Source organism: Streptopelia decaocto (genome assembly GCF_964273445.1).
Source record: "Streptopelia decaocto genome assembly, chromosome: 1".
NCBI lineage: Eukaryota > Metazoa > Chordata > Aves > Columbiformes > Columbidae > Streptopelia > Streptopelia decaocto.
Window position 1 is genome coordinate 105,366,832 of NC_138663.1, and position 16,282 is coordinate 105,383,113.

Consider the following 16,282-nt stretch of genomic DNA (forward strand, 5'->3'; position numbering starts at 1 on the left):
TAGGTAAAGCCACCAACCTTTGTGGTTATCAGGTCTGTGCTAGGAGATAGAAAATGCCTCTCACAGCTACATGTGTAGAAGGCAGCTATTGCTCATGTTGAACTAGCCCAAGTACTGTTCCTGGTGCACCTACCCGAGTCTGGAAACTTCAGCTGTAAAAGGAGGTACGTTTCAGAAGTGCTGTTATTTCATCTGAAGAAGTTCATCCAAAATCTAGACAATGTTTCTTAAGAAAACTAGAACAAAAGTTTCAGCCCAAAGGCCTAGCTGTTACCTCAAGGTGTGTTTTTTTCTCCCTGGTCTGTGCAGCTCTTGCCATAGCCAGTACTTTAGACAGCCATAGCTTGTCAGTCCTCACCTACTACCAGCCCTCACTCGAGTTTGCTGTTTACAGATTCTTGACATTCTCTGGAGTGATCCAAGAAGCCAAAATGGCTGTACACCGAACAAGGCTCGGGGAGGAGGTTGTTACTTTGGCCCTGATGTTACTGCCGAGCTATTCAGAAGGTATAATCTGAAGTTGCTCATCAGGTCTCATGAATTTAAACCGGAAGGTTATGAGATCAGTCACAATGGAAAGGTAAGACGTTTCCATCTAAAGTAGAATTCTGTGAATTTCACAGGCACATCCACAGTAGCTTTGTCTGGAAAGTTAATTAAAAAAAATGAGTGGCTTCTTTAAAATGGGTTTTGGGGAATTGTGTGCAAGATTAGACATTAGAAAGAATGATGGAGTTCTGACAAACAAAATTCTTTACAGCTTCTGGGGGTGGAGACTGGCTTATTACTTGTGTGGAAACAAATGAATGTCAACAAAAGCCCTGAAGAAAGTTATGTGTAAACAGTGCAAGAGATGCTCTAAGGCTCTAGAAGTCTTTTAACTTAATCATTTCTCTTCTGGCCCTTCTTTCTGACATGCTGTATCAGAAGGCCAGCAAGAATCCTGAAAAACAGGTCAATCTTAGCAAGAGGTTTCTGTTTAACTGCATGTTATACCACACTGCCCTCTGAATTGAAGTCTTCCTACAACAGGCCAAAAACACAGGTCTGGAGCTCTAACTCAAAAAGTGCAAGAAATATGGTGAATGACATAGTTGCTGATCTCTGGGTTTATATGCAGACACTTAATTTCATAACCTGCAAGGTTTTCTAAGATCAGTTTCAGAAATCAGTCTCAAGAAAAGTTGTTCTAGCCAATCCAGTTCCTTTGTTTCCTGCGATCAGGTTATCACTATATTTTCTGCTTCTAACTACTACGAAGAGGGGAGCAACCGGGGAGCATACATCAAACTGAACCCTGAACTCATTCCTCGGTTTGTGCAGTATCAAGTCAGCAAGTATACGCTCAGGCACAGTCTTCGGGACAGGTAAAGCTGTGTGTTTTATGCGGTAAGCGTGTTCTCTCTTTGCACGTGAGTACCTGTCACAAAGTTGTGGTTTGATTGAATAATTGAATAGGCACCTATTTTCCTCAGTTTTCCTTGTTTTTCTGTTTTACAATTTAAAAATAATTACAGAAGACGAAACATGTTCTAAGTACTCAGATGCGGTTTCCTGAGAAGCTCCCAAAGGTAATTAGATGTGGTAAGCAGTTAGAACAGACAATTGTCAGGGACTCGTAAGGGGCCTGCACCTGTCTGTCAGTTCTCCTTTATGGCTGCAGCATTAATCTGACCAAATCCTGTTAGGAATTGAGTCCAAAAAGTTTATCATGACAGCTTTGCCATGCCTAGCACTGTGGTCAGATTTACTAATGCAAAGCAGCTTAGAATTACCTGCATAAACTCGATTATCTCATAAATTGAGATTATTCTTATGGGGCTTAGTTTTGTTGGTTTTGTTTTTTCTTTTCTCCAGTGTTGTCTTTTGATGACCCTGAACATACTACATGTTAAAGGATACAAGAATTTTATAGCGAATGTTGAAAAGCATAAAGTGCTAGAGGATTTAAATCCTGTACTGATCTGCTCTGCATTTTTTTTCCCCGTAGGGTGGGTACAATTGAATCAACTGCCTTAAAGTTCTTACGAGAGAAGATTTGTGCTCACAGGTCTGAACTCACTAGTGCTTTTGCACAGTATGACCCCGAGGGCACAGGTAACGCTACCTCACTGTCCAGTTGCCACCATGGGGAAAAGAGCTCCCATCCATGTGGGGAGGCAGAGGGGACAAACCCCATGGAGAGGGGTCCTGCCTGCCAGTGGGAGGCTGGAGGGCAGCAGAGTCTGGCTGCTCTGATGTTCTTCCTGAGCACAGAGGAGGCGTAGGTGTTAGCAAGCGATTAGCCCCAGAAAACAGCTTGAGGGGATGAAGCCCCACAGAGGTGGGAGAAAACAACTGAAAGACAAGGGCCAATAAGGAAGTGGTGTTTGCTGTTGGGCAGAGAGTTTGAGCAGGCAAATCCAACTCCAGAAACTCAAAGGTCACCACCCTCAGCAGTGTCTTCAGTTGTCAGACAGGGAACTGGGGTCTCACGTGGGGGGAACTGGGGTCTCACGTGGGGGGAACTGGTCTCCTTCTCAGTCTGGGACATATTTGAGTAAAGTTGACTGGCTGTGCCACTAGGAGGCACACGCTCACCCATCAGCTGAAGAAAAGTCAGTGGTAAGTTGATATAAGAAACTTTTGTGTAGGAGTAAGGAGTTTGTGATTTCTAGCGCAAGTACAACTTTTCCTCATGACAGCTTTTCACCTGACTGGGTTGTCATCATTGCCCCCAAAAGGGCAATCCATAAGCCATGGTACTGTTTCTTTGGCCACTGAGCAACTGTTTAACACATTTGTCTTGTTGGGTTTTCAGCAGCATAGATATCTATAACTGCAGCTCAGCTCACATCTGAAGTACTCTTCATGGCATAACCTGTTTTTCTCAAAAGGTATTAAAACATGTTGACCATCATAATAGCATCATAAAGCTGCTGAAGTTGGAAGGGACCTGTGGAGATGTCTATTCCAACCCTGCTGCTTGTTGTTACAAGGGTTTTTTTATCCCACGGTTAGGAGAAAATGTTTATGTTTTGCGGCTGTTCTTAAAAACAGCAGAAGGCATGCTGGTGACTGATCTGTGCTGTGTCACGTACCGCTTGTAACCACGAACTGATCCCTTCTGGCAGGCAGGATTTCTGTCAATGACTGGGCTGCAGCGATGGAGTCTGTCCTGCAGCTGAACCTGCCCTGGAGAATACTGCGCTCTCAGATAGCGCTGCTGAGCCCAGATGGAAAAGTTGACTGCGTATCATGTTTTGGTGATTTGGAAATAGCCCAACCTGTAAAAGAGGTAAGGAGGAAAACACTTCCTGACAAACCTTGGAGGAAGAGCTTTTGGTGCAACTTGATGCATAAGACAGTGGTTTGGCCAATCAGGCAGACATCCACAGCTGAACTAGTTGCTGAGCCTCCTTTTATAGTCACTGGAGGGAAATGAGCACTGTGGGGGTACGAATCATCATTCCCTGCTAAGGTAGATGCTTAATATAGGTCGGATGAATCACAAGCTGGAACTGCTTCTTACTTTCCCTTGACTCTCAAGGGTGTTTAGATAATGTAGCTGAGGAGATGTGACAAATTCTACCCAGAGCACTCAACCCTCGCTCTTGCAGATGAGCTTTTCATATGTGCTCCAGAGCCAATTCAGGCACCTGTAGGAGGGAGTTACATTTATAGATGGACTTTCAGATGTGTAATGGTAGCTGAGATCTCTTCTACAGAGTCCAGTTGATACCCTGTGGCTGCACAGTGCTTTGGTAATTAGCTGTCTCCATCATTTTCCTAAACAGCAGGATCCATCACATATGTACAGTGAAACTTTATGTGAGTTCATGGAGTGCAGCATTTTCCCTAGATTACCCATATTTCCACAAATAATTACTGAAGGTAGGAGGTATGAAAGGCTCCTTTCCCCTGTGCCCCACCATCTGAAAGTGACAGGTTTTAGCTGATTATGCCTCAGGGCAAGGCACAATGTTTCATTGCAGGGAACTTGAGCATAAGGAAGTTTTTTTTTCAACATTTGAGAAGTTAAACTGAGAACATCGATTTGTACAGTGCATATTCTGTTGGTTAGACTAATTCAAACCAAGGTTTTGACTGGTTTTCTGTATGGGATTTCACAACCAGGTTCAGCCAGCTTTGGCGGAAACACTGTGCAGATACAGAAAGGATCTGGAGATCATCTTTAACATCATTGACAAAGATCAGTCAGGTAAGTCTAAGTAACTTCACTGTACCAGCTCTAGGCAGCCCATACTTGTTATCTTTCCCCACCGTGTTTCCTCCTTAAGGCTTCTAAATATAGAGGAAGCAGGGGTGATGTCATTTTTGCAGTTTAGTGAAGACTAATTTAAGCAGTCAGGCTGTAACCATATAAAGGACAGTATACAGAGCCTAATTTGAGACAAAATTCTCACATAACACATCTCCAGAACCGGCTTCACTCTTTTGGAGGCTTTTCTCCGTTCCACTCCCACTTGCAGTATCTAGTGCTTTTTCAGTTCCACTGTTGAAAGCGTTAGATCATTACCTGAAGTAAAAATGTACTTTGGTCACAAAAATCACAACACACACCCCCAAGCCACCACAGTCCAGTAATTTTCTTGCAGTGGAGGAGTGTGCATGTATGTCTGTGTTCATGTAGGAAGGCAAAACAGCACTGGAAAAAGCAACCTGCTGTCTGTCTCCTTTAGGTCTGATTTCTCTTGAGGAGTTTGGCCAGACATGGAAACACTTCACTTCTCACCTGGGTATCGTATATAGTGAATCCCTTGACAAGTTAGTCCTCAGCATGGACTACAACAAAGATGGCTATATTGACTTCAATGAATTCTTAGAGGCCTTCCATGTGGTTCATAGACTACAGAAAAAGGGAGACTCGTGAAAGGCAGTTCTTGTGGGCTGTCCTGGAAGCTCACCTTCCTGTCATTAAACAGTCAGTTAAACCCATTTCCAGACTGACTGACAATAAATGGGCTGCTCGATATGGTAAGCATTGCAGTCACTGTATGCCTTCTAGTAATGACACAGAAGAGATGAAAACCTGCTACTCCTAGTGTGACTGTGTCACTGCCACATCAGTACCTTACAATTTATCCTCATCCTTGGTGGCATCTCCCCCACCACTCTAATGTGTGAACACTGCCAAGGTCGCACCTACAACCCTGTGGGAAGAAAACCGCTGGTTTCTTTCAGCAGACTTTAGCAACAGCTGAGAAATAGCACTGATGGCCACAAGGAACATATCAGACTTCCCTTGTGGATGTAACAGGCACGATGGAGGCCAGCTGTGGACCACCCAGTTCAGGAAAGAAAATAAAGAAGAAGAACCATCTAGTTAAAATACGTAGTTCTGCATTTAATCTTATTGTTTGCATGATGCAGTGAAATTAAAACATTCCGGGTTGTCATGGTTTAACCCCCACTGGCAACTAAGCATCACGCAGCTGCTCGCTCACTCCCCTCACAGTGGAATGGGGAAAGAGACTCAGAAAAGTGAGAAAACTTGTGGATTGAGATAAATACAGTTTAACAGGTAAAGCAAAAGCCACATGTGGAAGCAAAGCAAAATGGGATTCATTCACCACTTCCCATGGGCAGGTGTTCAGCCATCTCCAGAAAAGCCGGGCTCCATCACATGTAACGGTGACTGGGGAAGACAAACAGCATCACTCCAAACATCCTCCCTTTCTTCTTCTTCCCCCAGCTTTATGCTGAGCATGATGTCCTATGGTGTGGAATATCCCTTTGGCCAGTTCGGGTCAGCTGTCCCAGCTGTGTCCCCTCCCAGCTTGTTGTGTACCCCCAGCCTACTCGCTGAAAAGTCCTTGACTTGGTATAAATATTGCTTGGCAACAACTAAAGCATCAGTGTATTATCAATGTTCTTCTAATGCTAAATCCAAACCACAGCACTATACCAACTACTAGGGAGAAAAACTCTGTCCCAGCTGAAACCAGGACACTATCCTCCTTGAAGTTTACAGACACAACTTAAAGGCATTTAAGCTTGCACTAGATTTCTTCTTGCCACTGGTTACTTTTCCCTACATTTGTTGGGGTTTGTAGCTAATAAACAGTCATAACTCATCACCCTAATGCTAAATCCATACCATGTTGATGTAACATAATGTAACATATGATAGATCACAAGATAAAGCTTTACATACTACTGTGAAGATGTATGGTGTCTTTTTTTGCCTGTATTTTGATGTCTTATACATACCAGAGTACAACACGCTTTTCCTGACAATTAACTGCACTTTTTTAACACAAAAAGATGAGCAAGAACACGTAAGTAAAAAAAATTTCACACTAGTGATCCTAAATATTCTTGCATATACTTAAGCATATATCCTTTACCAAGTAAACCGAGAAATTCTGAAACCGAGTTTTTGGAACACAGCAAGAAGGAAGAGTCCTGCGCCCCCATTCCTGCAAGTACCACCCTGCCGGCTCCCAGCAGGGAGAGTAGGGTGATCTGCACCTAATTCTCTTGCATAATATGCTCTGAAAACAACACACTGATATCAAGTGAAGTGCAGCCAGGTCAGGAGCTTTTTGAAAACATTATTACTAATTCAGCCTAAGTAAATACAGTGTGCAGAAAGTGCTTTTTGGATAGGAAAAGGTTCCAGCCTAGCCTGTCTTTAAATTTTCATAGCAAAATATAAACTAAGCAAAGTAGCTATTTTTTATTTAATAACAGTGTTGAAAGTACAAAAAAAGCGCGTATCCTTTGCAGTTTATCATTACAGAATAACAGCAGCCCAAACTTAAGGTACTGCAGTCTTCCTTAAATCTCATTTTCTGCAATTAAATACAAAATACTTTTCTGGAAATATTTTGTAACTTGACAGATGAATGAATAAACATGCACACACTTATTTCCATTGCCTAGGGGAGAGGAAAAGAAAAATCTTTAACGGTGCAAACACAATTTACAGTAAAATTTTAATGGCATTGGTAATAGTGAATGTTTATTTGTAGCATGTATTTATCCTGATCTATGGACTGTATCAGTCCCACCTTATTCCAGTGGAGTGACAAAAAGGCTTCACCTGAGATGCACAAACACCACGGTGTGTGATGGGATCTTGCTTCCCACCATCGGTTTCCTTGCTGTGGGCACAAAGTGACAAGGTGGAATGGGCCAGTGCAGCTCTTGAGTCCTCATTTGTCACCACCACCCCTCCAGAAGAGAGGACAAAGCTAGGGTGTGCTACAAGACCTGGGAGCTCAGAAACATGGCCAACAGCCTCCAGCTTTGATGTCCCCCTCTAATGACACACTGCGGAAGCTCCCCTAGCATGAAGTTGAGGGATACTTGCCTCGAGGGACCACATCCTGAGTGGGGATGGAAAGGTAAGGTGGTGAGGCAGCGCTTCCCTCCGCAGGCAGCACAATGATGATTCCAGGGATGTGGCACTGAAGCATGAGAGGAGCTGAGTCATTGAGCCAAAAAAGAAAAAAGCCTGCCCCATCAGCTGCTAGCGCACACAGGAGCCCCTTACCCCTAACGGAAGAAGCGGGGAGTAACTGTGAAACATGTAATGCCAGAAATAAAAACCACTCCAGACTAAAGCTAGGAGTGGGAGAGACCCCGGCTACTTGTACTTAAATCAAAACTGCTCCAGCTGAAGCTCTTTTTCCATAACACCAACCCCCAATCTTTTTTTTTTTTTTTTTTTTTCTTCTATATCCCACCGTTTTATGCAGCAGCTACCTAATATTACAGCTGTGAGCGGTCTTTTGACCAGGGACTGAATCAGTCTGCAGCCAAGTGCACAAACTCTTTCCCTACAGGTGCAGGTGCCACCACCGGTGGCATCTCCCTTTCTCCCACTTGCTGAACAACTCTGCTCCTACCTCTGGACCACACCACAAAGTTTTTTAGGCTGGGCCTGCACTGACCCAGGCTCCCACTTCACTCCAGCCCCTGGCTGCTGCCAGAGGGGTGACACAGTCCTGCAGTGCCCCGTCCCTGCAGGGGTGCAGCCCAGATGTCCCATGACCCACCACAGAAAGTCACCATTCCTTTCTAGAACTCCCAGGGACTGCCCAGCTCCCCTTCACCTCCTGGGAATGACTGGGGCTCTTTCTCTGAGCAAGGAGACCACAATTAGCAGGACAGAAGCCAAGCAAATTTCATTCTCCAGCCATTAAGTGTTCACATCTGCTTGTAGGAGCAGCAGTCGAATAGGATTAATGCTGCTTGTGATCTGTCCAGTTTGATAAACTTGTGTCCTTTGCACAGCAGCCCCGAGGCAGCAAGCAGGGTGGGCGCTGGCCTGGTGGGGCTGGGTTGAGGCCAGCATGGGGTATGTGCTCTGAGCTGGACATGGTTCATTGTTCTGGCCAGTGCCCCCCGTTAGCCCCAGTTCTGTCTGCAGGCACGGCTGGCTGCCCCATGGCCCTGAAGGTGCTTCTGTCTCCACAGCTGCAAATTGCTCAGGGCAGCAGTGCCCGGCAGACTAGAAAGACTAGGTCTCTGGTGGGTTTCTTTTAACTCATCAGTGCCCTTATTTCTCAGGTGCAGAATGTGTCTGTTTGCCTTCTTTCCATAGATGAATTTTTCAGGGACTTGGAGTTGGCCATGTCATCCTCTGCGGGCTCCCCTGGGATGCCCAACAGCCAAGTCGAGCCTCTGCCAATTAGCTCAGCCCGGCACAAACTGCAAAGCTGTCACATATTTTAACTGGGAGCACACTCTCACCACCGCCGGTGCTAGCTCTGCTCTGCAACACTTAACACACACACACACACACACACACACACACACACACAGGTGGATCTTCAGCAAAGCAGGGGCTCTATATAAAACCCAATTTGCTTAATTAGATTTGCACTAAAATGCTACTTTCCATTTGAAATGGTTCTTTGCTCTGAGTAGTAACACAGCAGCAACTTGCAGCTGTGCCTGATCTGGAGGTAACACAAGTTTCCCTTCTGTTGGTGTTGTGTTTCTGAATCCCACCCTTCAGCACCAGGTACCCAAACTTTTCAAATTACTACATAAATACTACCTGAGTGCCAGTACTCCATGTGATAACTGATCATGATGATCGTAAATGTACCAAAACCTAGGTCATACTATGAATTTCAAATTAAAGATACCAGTGGTACTCCCATTAAAGAGTTAAGGGGTGTCCAGGTATGTTTTGCTGTAGGCTCAATGGTTTTAGACTTCAGTGCAGCTGAATGTAAAACCAACTATATCACCCTTCTTGTTTCTGAAAACAAGATAACACTGTAGGTTTAAAAAAACAAAACAAGAGTCTGAGGGAAAATCATCTTGCAGCTCTCAATCTGGGATTCAACAAGAAAAGCAAAAATAACTGCTCCTACTGCCTTTCTGTTCAATGCTGAGTAGAACCAGAAACTATTACACAGGCTCTTGTGTGCTCACACTCCGCACTGGAACATTTATCTGCTTATACTAGACAAAGGATTTTCCTTTTATTTGCTGGGAAACAAGTTACGTGATCTTTCACAATACAGATGAAAAGAAAAAAAAGAAACAAAACATAATGAAGGCAAAATCCTACAAAACAGGCACCATGCCGATCAAATTACTTCTACATCCAAGGGCTAACTGTACCTGAACCACACCTTTAGACCAGCCCCTCAGCAGGCCCACAGTTTTCACAGTGGTGAACACAGTACATGCCTCTCCCAGGCTCTGCAAAAACATGAGATCATCTCCTCAGGCTTCCCGCAACTTTGGTCTCTTCAGCCAGTGTCCAGACGCTGTTACAACAGCAGCAGCAGCTTCGTGGAGGGACAGCAGGAAGGGTGGCACTGCCATTGGGAGCTTTGCCTCCCCAGGACCATGGATGCTGGCCACTGGCAAGCGAGACACGGGTTCACTTCCCTCCTTTCATCAAGGTATTTCAGATACCTGAATGAAACTGGAACCAAAAACCTTCTTCTCAAAAGCACCAGGTACTATTTTGCCAAAAAAAAAAAAATAAAAAAAAAAATCTTCAAATCCTGTAAAAATGGCCTAGTTGTTTTGAAAGAGTAGAGAGTGGTCTCACAGAAATATGCTTATCAGGCTTATTAGCACAGAATATACGTACTTTTTACAGGCCATATCTGCTAGTTTCCTCTCCACCTGGCAAGGCAGAATTGCTCTGATCCTCTTTGCTCACCCGGCAGCGGAGCCGGCACATCCCAGTGCTGCTGAGGAGCCCGCGGCTAAAGCCACAGCCGCTTTTCTGAGCCGTCAGCCAGGTGCCTGCTGGCTGGTGGCAAAACCAGCAGCGCTGGCAGCACAAGGAAAACCGCAGCCGAGGCCTGAGGGAAAGCAGGGGTTTCCCCTCCAGAGGCAGGCTACCTCTGCTTTCAGTTTAAATAGCTACGGAGCGAATATCCTGCAGGACACACCTGCTCTCCTTGCAGCAGCTCGGAGCAGCCACAGAAATTGGTTTCCAGTGGACAGACTCAAGGTGCAGGCGCTAACCTGGGAGCTGTCTGAAGGGAGATTTCCAGGCAGCTCATCCCTAACTGCATGTGGTAAGTGCAATTTTAAACTGAAAAAAAGAAAAACAAAACGGAGAAACATCAAAGCCTTCCATAAACTCATGCTGTGCTGGAAAGGCAGCAATTATGCCATTCTTAACTCTGAGGCTATTTGCAAGGGAAAGGATCAGGAGATTTGGAAAGAGTGTCCGAGTGGGAGAGGTTTATTTTGTTCCATTCAGAGGAATGGATTACAGGCATAGAACTGTCTGTCACCTTGGAGAAGCTGGAGTCTTGAAATTTTGCCTCAAAAGCCTTGGGGATGCAGGGACGGAAGCGATTTTGTTCCAATTAAAGAGAGGTGCAGCTTCCCGAGAGAGGCCGTCCTCACAAATTAGTGGGTACTGTAAGACACTTGTCTCTACTGGTGTTAGCCCTGCACTGACTAGGTGCAAATGAGATGAGAATCAGGATAAACGTGTATTAGAAATATCACCTCGTTATTTCAAGTTATTCCTGCTCCTCTAATTTGCATTTCCCTGGATGGTTCACACTGTGCATTAGTGATTCACAATGATGTACATTTGCACAAAGCAGGAGAAAAATTAATGAATTCTATCACTTCCCTTATATGGGAGACTTTATGGCTGAGCTACAGCTCCCTTGTTTTATTATGCCTTTTGATCTCCACAGAGTAATCTCTTTTCCCCTTGGCAGAACTGTATAATTCTTGCTAATTTAATATGAATTACATTTACGCACTTTGGGCAGAATAAGCCTCATTATTCGTTATTTCTTGTGCACGCTCTTAAAACCAGGCCAAATTCCTGGCCCCCCACAGGTAGGCGTGCACGTAACATGATGACTAGTGTAACAGGCTGAGGTAGTGCACGGCACAAACACATGCAGCAACTAAACAAGAGGTTCATGGCAGGGAAATAGGTAGAAAGGGCTTCTGAGCCTTCCCTCCCGCACAAGGCATCGCTTATTGCATCGCACAGCCTGTGCTAGGCAGGAAATCGTGTAAATAAATAATTATGGCTTTTGTTAGGTATGTCATGGTGCCATAAGCCCCACTGGGAGCACTGTCATAAAAAAAGTGGCAAATTCCTGTAGCTACATCTTTCTCCAAGATGCCACCAGTAGCTCCAAATGATTTCTGAAAAGACACAAGCAAAGAAGTAGGGAAAGTCAGGCGTGCATGCTTATTTATTGGAAAAAACCCACCACATAATGATTTTGCATTTGTGCTGAATGCTGAAAGCAATTCTCCCTTCCCTCATGAAAACCTTAATCAGGATTATTATAGGACCCAAATGACTTACTTGGATCAGTGTAAGTAAATGAGGAACATATAACTTCACAGATTTTTGTCCTTTGGGGGAGGCGGGTAGAATTACTCAAATACTGGTAATTGTAATTCCTTGGTAAAGCAAAACTTCAATCTACCCACTTAGTTCAGAGCTTGTTAGCTGCTACAATTTTATTCCTTTTAAATCTTGCACAATTCTTAAATTAGTTTTCCAAATATATTTCCAGAAGACACTTAAGCAATTTGGTCTGTCTTTGTAGCGGAAAGAACAAGGACAAGATCGAGCTCATCGCACGTACTAAAAAAGGAGCAGGGGACAATTTTCAAACACGGAGGCTTCCCACCGCTGCCCTTTGAACTCACCAGCTCCTGCAGAAACAGGTCGTTGGCCATGTGCACGATTCGATCCACGTGGATGATGCCCCCGATGCTGTTCACCTCGATGTCAGAGAGGAAGGTGAGAACGAGAATCGCTTCCACCAAGAGCTGCCTGTACTCGGGCTGGGGTACGTGGTTCAGCACCGACTCCACGTGCACAGCAAACTTGATTTCGCACGGGGTCATCTGGCAAGTCGGAGTGCAAATGAAAAGAAAAAAACTGACGAATCCAAAAGACTAGTTCCCCGCATTCTGCGAGTACTTAAGCATATGCTCCTCTCTGCACGTGGGGGTAGACTGACTGAAGCGAACAAAATGTTTGCGCGGCTTTAGCACTTCCAGAAACTTTTTGTGTTGCTAGGCCCTGATCCTGCAAACAGTTACGCAACTTCCAGAAGGCTGCTCCAGCCCTGCAACCCGTCACACACACGGTTTAGCTGCACACAGGACTGCTGGTGCCGGGCTGGCAAATTAACTCTTCGCTCCTCGTGCCGCAGTCTTGTGCACTCTGCCTTGTAAGTATCTTTCTGGCATCGCAGGTTAGTTGCAAAGCCAAAATTGCTGTCGAGTTTTAAAAATAACCACATGCTTAGAGGGAATGCTGTTCCACACAGAGATAGAGCCATATTGTTTGTAGAGCAGCCTAATTTGCACCGGCATAGCTCTGCGGGTGCTACATGAAAGAAAGGCTGCTGCCTTAGGAGGTTTGTGCTTATTTCATTTGATTCCTTTAAACAGCAAAATTAGATACTGTCTAGGTCTGACAGGCTAAAAATATAAGCCTATTTATCTACACAATAGGAATAAATAAAGCTCCTCATTCTGAAAAAAAGGTTTAAATTTGGCAGAAAATTCCAGCTCCTCTCTTCAGCTGTTACCACCGTCCCTCAAAAGAGAAGGAACCCAGAGACAAATCTGAGGGAATCAGACAGGAAAACAGCCTCAGGCACACAAGCACCTCTCTTGTGCTGATGGATTACTGTTCACAAGAGTTTGTTTTATAGATATGAATCCGAAACCTGCCAGTGCACCTAAAGACAGAGCAGAAATCCAACTAAGGGGAAAAAAAAAAAAAAGGAAAGGTTATGGATTTAAAATCAAAGCTTTGGTTAGAAACAATCATCCTCAATTGGTATTTACTTTTGAGACTGAGATGCCAAAATGCACTGGCTGCTGGTAGAATCATAGAATCATTTTGGTTGGAAGAGACCATCAAGATCGAGTCCAACCATAACCTAAGTCTAGGACTAACCATGTCCCTAAGAACCTCGTCTAAACACCTTTTAAAAACCTCCAGGGATGGTGACTGCACCACTTCCCTGGGCAGCCTGTTATAATGCTTGACAACCCTTTCCGTGAAGAAATTTTTCCTCACATCCAATCTAAACCTCCCCTGGCACAACTTAAGGCCATTTCCTATCACTTGCTACTTGGGAGAAGAGACCAACCCCCTCCATGCTACAATCTCCTTTCAGGTAGTTGTAGGCAGCGATCAGGTCTCCCCTCAGCCTCCTTTTCTCCAGGCTGAACAGCCCCAGTTCCCTCAGCTGCTCCTCATCAGACTTGTGCTCCAGGCCCCTCACCAGCTTCGTTGCCCTTCTCTGACCTCTCCCCAGCACCTCAGTGTCTTTCCTGTAGTGAGGGGCCCAAAACTGAACACAGGATTCGAGGTGCGGCCTCTCCAGGGCTGAGTACAGTGGCACAATCACTTCCCTAGTCCTGCTTGCCACACTCTTCCTGACACAAGCCAGGATGCTGTTGGCTTTTTTGGCCACCAGGGCACACTGCTGGCTCGTGTTCAGCACATTCAGCTCATATTCAGCAGTATATTAAAAAAAAAAAAGCGGCAAGCAATGTGTCTGCTTCATTCCAACGTGGCTGCGTGGTCACCCCCCCCTTGCCCCAGGGGCGGCCATCAGGCACCCTCTGCCAAACGCTGCCCATGGGGTCACTGCAGACGTGCGGAGGGCGGGCTCAGTAAAGCGAAAACCTGCAGAAAGCTGCACCCAGGCCTGCCTGGCAGGAACTCATCCACACAGCCCCGGGGACAATGGCAGAAGTGCTGGAGGGAAGGTCCAGATCTTCTAACCTTCTTAAAACCGACGATCTGTAACAGCAGCCCCGCTACGTCTTACACTGTCAAACCAAACATTCAGTCATGGGGCTATGAAACCGTTGGCATTTTACTGTACCTCTCTGGTGGTTGAAGAAGGAAGGACATACCCGTCAATGGACAGACCATGGCACTGAAACAACAACATTTAGACAATGAACAGAAATTCAGTTCTTCCAAGCGAATCTGAGTGTTCTCTGATACCAGTCAGTGTGTAGCAACCCTCAGTTAAAAACAAACAAACAAAACCATCAAACACAAAAATCCATAAAAAAACCCAAACAATTACAATAAAACCTATTAAAAATATCATGTCACCTTTGCTGAAGAAGTTATTACATAACCTGGCAAATGTTAGAATAGCCTGACACGACGCTCAGAGAGTGTCCTGGGCTCCAGCCCAGCTACTGATAGGGAGGAAAGTGCTTAGAAAGCCACTACAGCAAGAGGCACACAAAGGAGGAAAACAAATCAATGAGAACATTCTGTAGGAAAGGATGTAGAAATAAAAGAAAATGCAAAAGCATGACAACAGACTACAGAAGTGAGAACATTCAGTTTTCATTTTCGCTAAAACAACATTGACTTAAGTGTTTCAGATCCAGGGCACCACAACTCAAGGATGTCAACATGTTGTGGTGCCTGGACATAGGCCACCAACAGTGGGGGAGAGGTGGTGTTAGAAATATCAAGTGGTATACAAGAAAAGAGTGACAAAACCTAAATGGTGAAAAGACAGGGAAGGAATGACACTTCTGAGTACCCGAGATACAAAAACACACAAAGAAGAAGAGTGAGCTTTTTTATGAATAGTCCAAAGAGAGTTTAAGAATGAAATACTGAAGACAACTTAGATAAGCACAATTGATTTTAATAACCAGAAAACCATTCTAATAGTCCCAGCTATGACGTTAGGTGAGGACAGAAGTGACGCTCACTCTATTGAAAGGTCCTGTTAGTAAATAGCCATGAGGTCATGTGTGACTCATCTTGGCCGACGTCAACACTAACAGCTTCAGCATAAGTGATTTTAGAAGGACAATCAACCTCAACCTGAGCTGGTGATGCACATTTTTCCCAACTGTGCAGGCATGAACAGCTCAGTGCTGCAAGGTGCTGTGTGCTGGCTTCCATCCAGCAAAGCAGAAGAACAGGTGCATAATCACTTTGAAATTAGTAAAAATTCATAATTCCCCTCTCCTCCTTCCTGGAGAGCTGCTTCAACACATTTCCAGACCCCTGATCCCCAAGGTGCTGCCACAGACTTACTTTTCACTTTAAAAAAAAAACAAAGCAAAACCGAACAACAAAATGTTCAGAATGCAATACAGCTCAGAGGAGCCAGCAAGAGATCTCAAGACATTTTGGAAGAGTCAGTGCAGTTTCCTACTTAATTCCTCACAGCCTTTCTGACCTGGAGCACACGAACTGCACCACATTGCAGTGCTCCTCAGCAGCACTGACCACAACTTGCATTAGGCTGTGGGCGAGGCAAAATAGACAGTGATGGAACAGAACCATTCAGACAAAATTCAACACCGACAGTTTCAGAGCAAAATACTCTTTCAAACAAATGCATGAACTTGTGTTCATCATAGAATCATGGGATCATTCTGGTTAGAAAAGACCTTTAAGATCATTCAGTCCAATCACTAACCTCGCACTGCCAAGTCCACTACTAAACCATGTCCCGAAGAGCCTCATTGATATGTCTTTCAAACACCTCCAAGGATGGTGACTCCACCACTTCCCTTGGCAGCCTGTTCCAGTGCCTGACAACCCTCTCCATGAATAAATTTTTCCTAATACCCAATCTAAACCTCCCCTGGTGCAACTCGAGGCCATTTCCTCTTGTCCTATCACTTGCTACTTGGGAGAAGAGACCAACCACCTCCATGCTACAACCTCCTTTCAGGTAGTTGTAGAGAGTGATCAGGTCTCCCCTCAGCCTCTTTTTCTCCAGGCTGAACAGCCCCAGTTCCCTCAGCTGCTCCTCATCAGACTTGTGCTCCAAACCCCTCACCAGCT

The 16,282-nt window shown here is 44.9% G+C and overlaps 2 protein-coding genes across 4 annotated transcripts in view; one reads left to right on the forward strand and one right to left on the reverse strand.

The window, feature by feature from the left end:
* PPEF1 (protein phosphatase with EF-hand domain 1) overlaps positions 1-4,873 on the forward strand; it is a gene marked incomplete at both ends in the record, with an annotated part of 30,611 nt that extends 25,738 nt beyond the window's left edge. Inside the window, 6 exons of the mRNA XM_082071625.1 lie at positions 395-580; positions 1,225-1,367; positions 1,991-2,097; positions 3,114-3,277; positions 4,117-4,201; positions 4,683-4,873. Coding sequence (XP_081927751.1) covers positions 395-580; positions 1,225-1,367; positions 1,991-2,097; positions 3,114-3,277; positions 4,117-4,201; positions 4,683-4,873 — 876 coding nt within the window. The remainder of the gene's footprint in view (positions 1-394; positions 581-1,224; positions 1,368-1,990; positions 2,098-3,113; positions 3,278-4,116; positions 4,202-4,682) is intronic.
* Positions 4,874-9,948: 5,075 nt separating this feature from the next.
* The window catches only part of PHKA2 (phosphorylase kinase regulatory subunit alpha 2), a 48,746-nt gene continuing 42,412 nt past the window's right edge, over positions 9,949-16,282 (reverse strand). For all 3 annotated transcript variants that reach the window (XM_082043424.1, XM_082043426.1, XM_082043425.1), the window contains 3 exons: positions 14,334-14,387; positions 12,127-12,327; positions 9,949-11,610 (listed from right to left, as the gene is read on the reverse strand). In XM_082043424.1, coding sequence (XP_081899550.1) covers positions 11,437-11,610; positions 12,127-12,327; positions 14,334-14,387 — 429 coding nt within the window. In that variant the 3' untranslated portion in view covers positions 9,949-11,436. The remainder of the gene's footprint in view (positions 11,611-12,126; positions 12,328-14,333; positions 14,388-16,282) is intronic.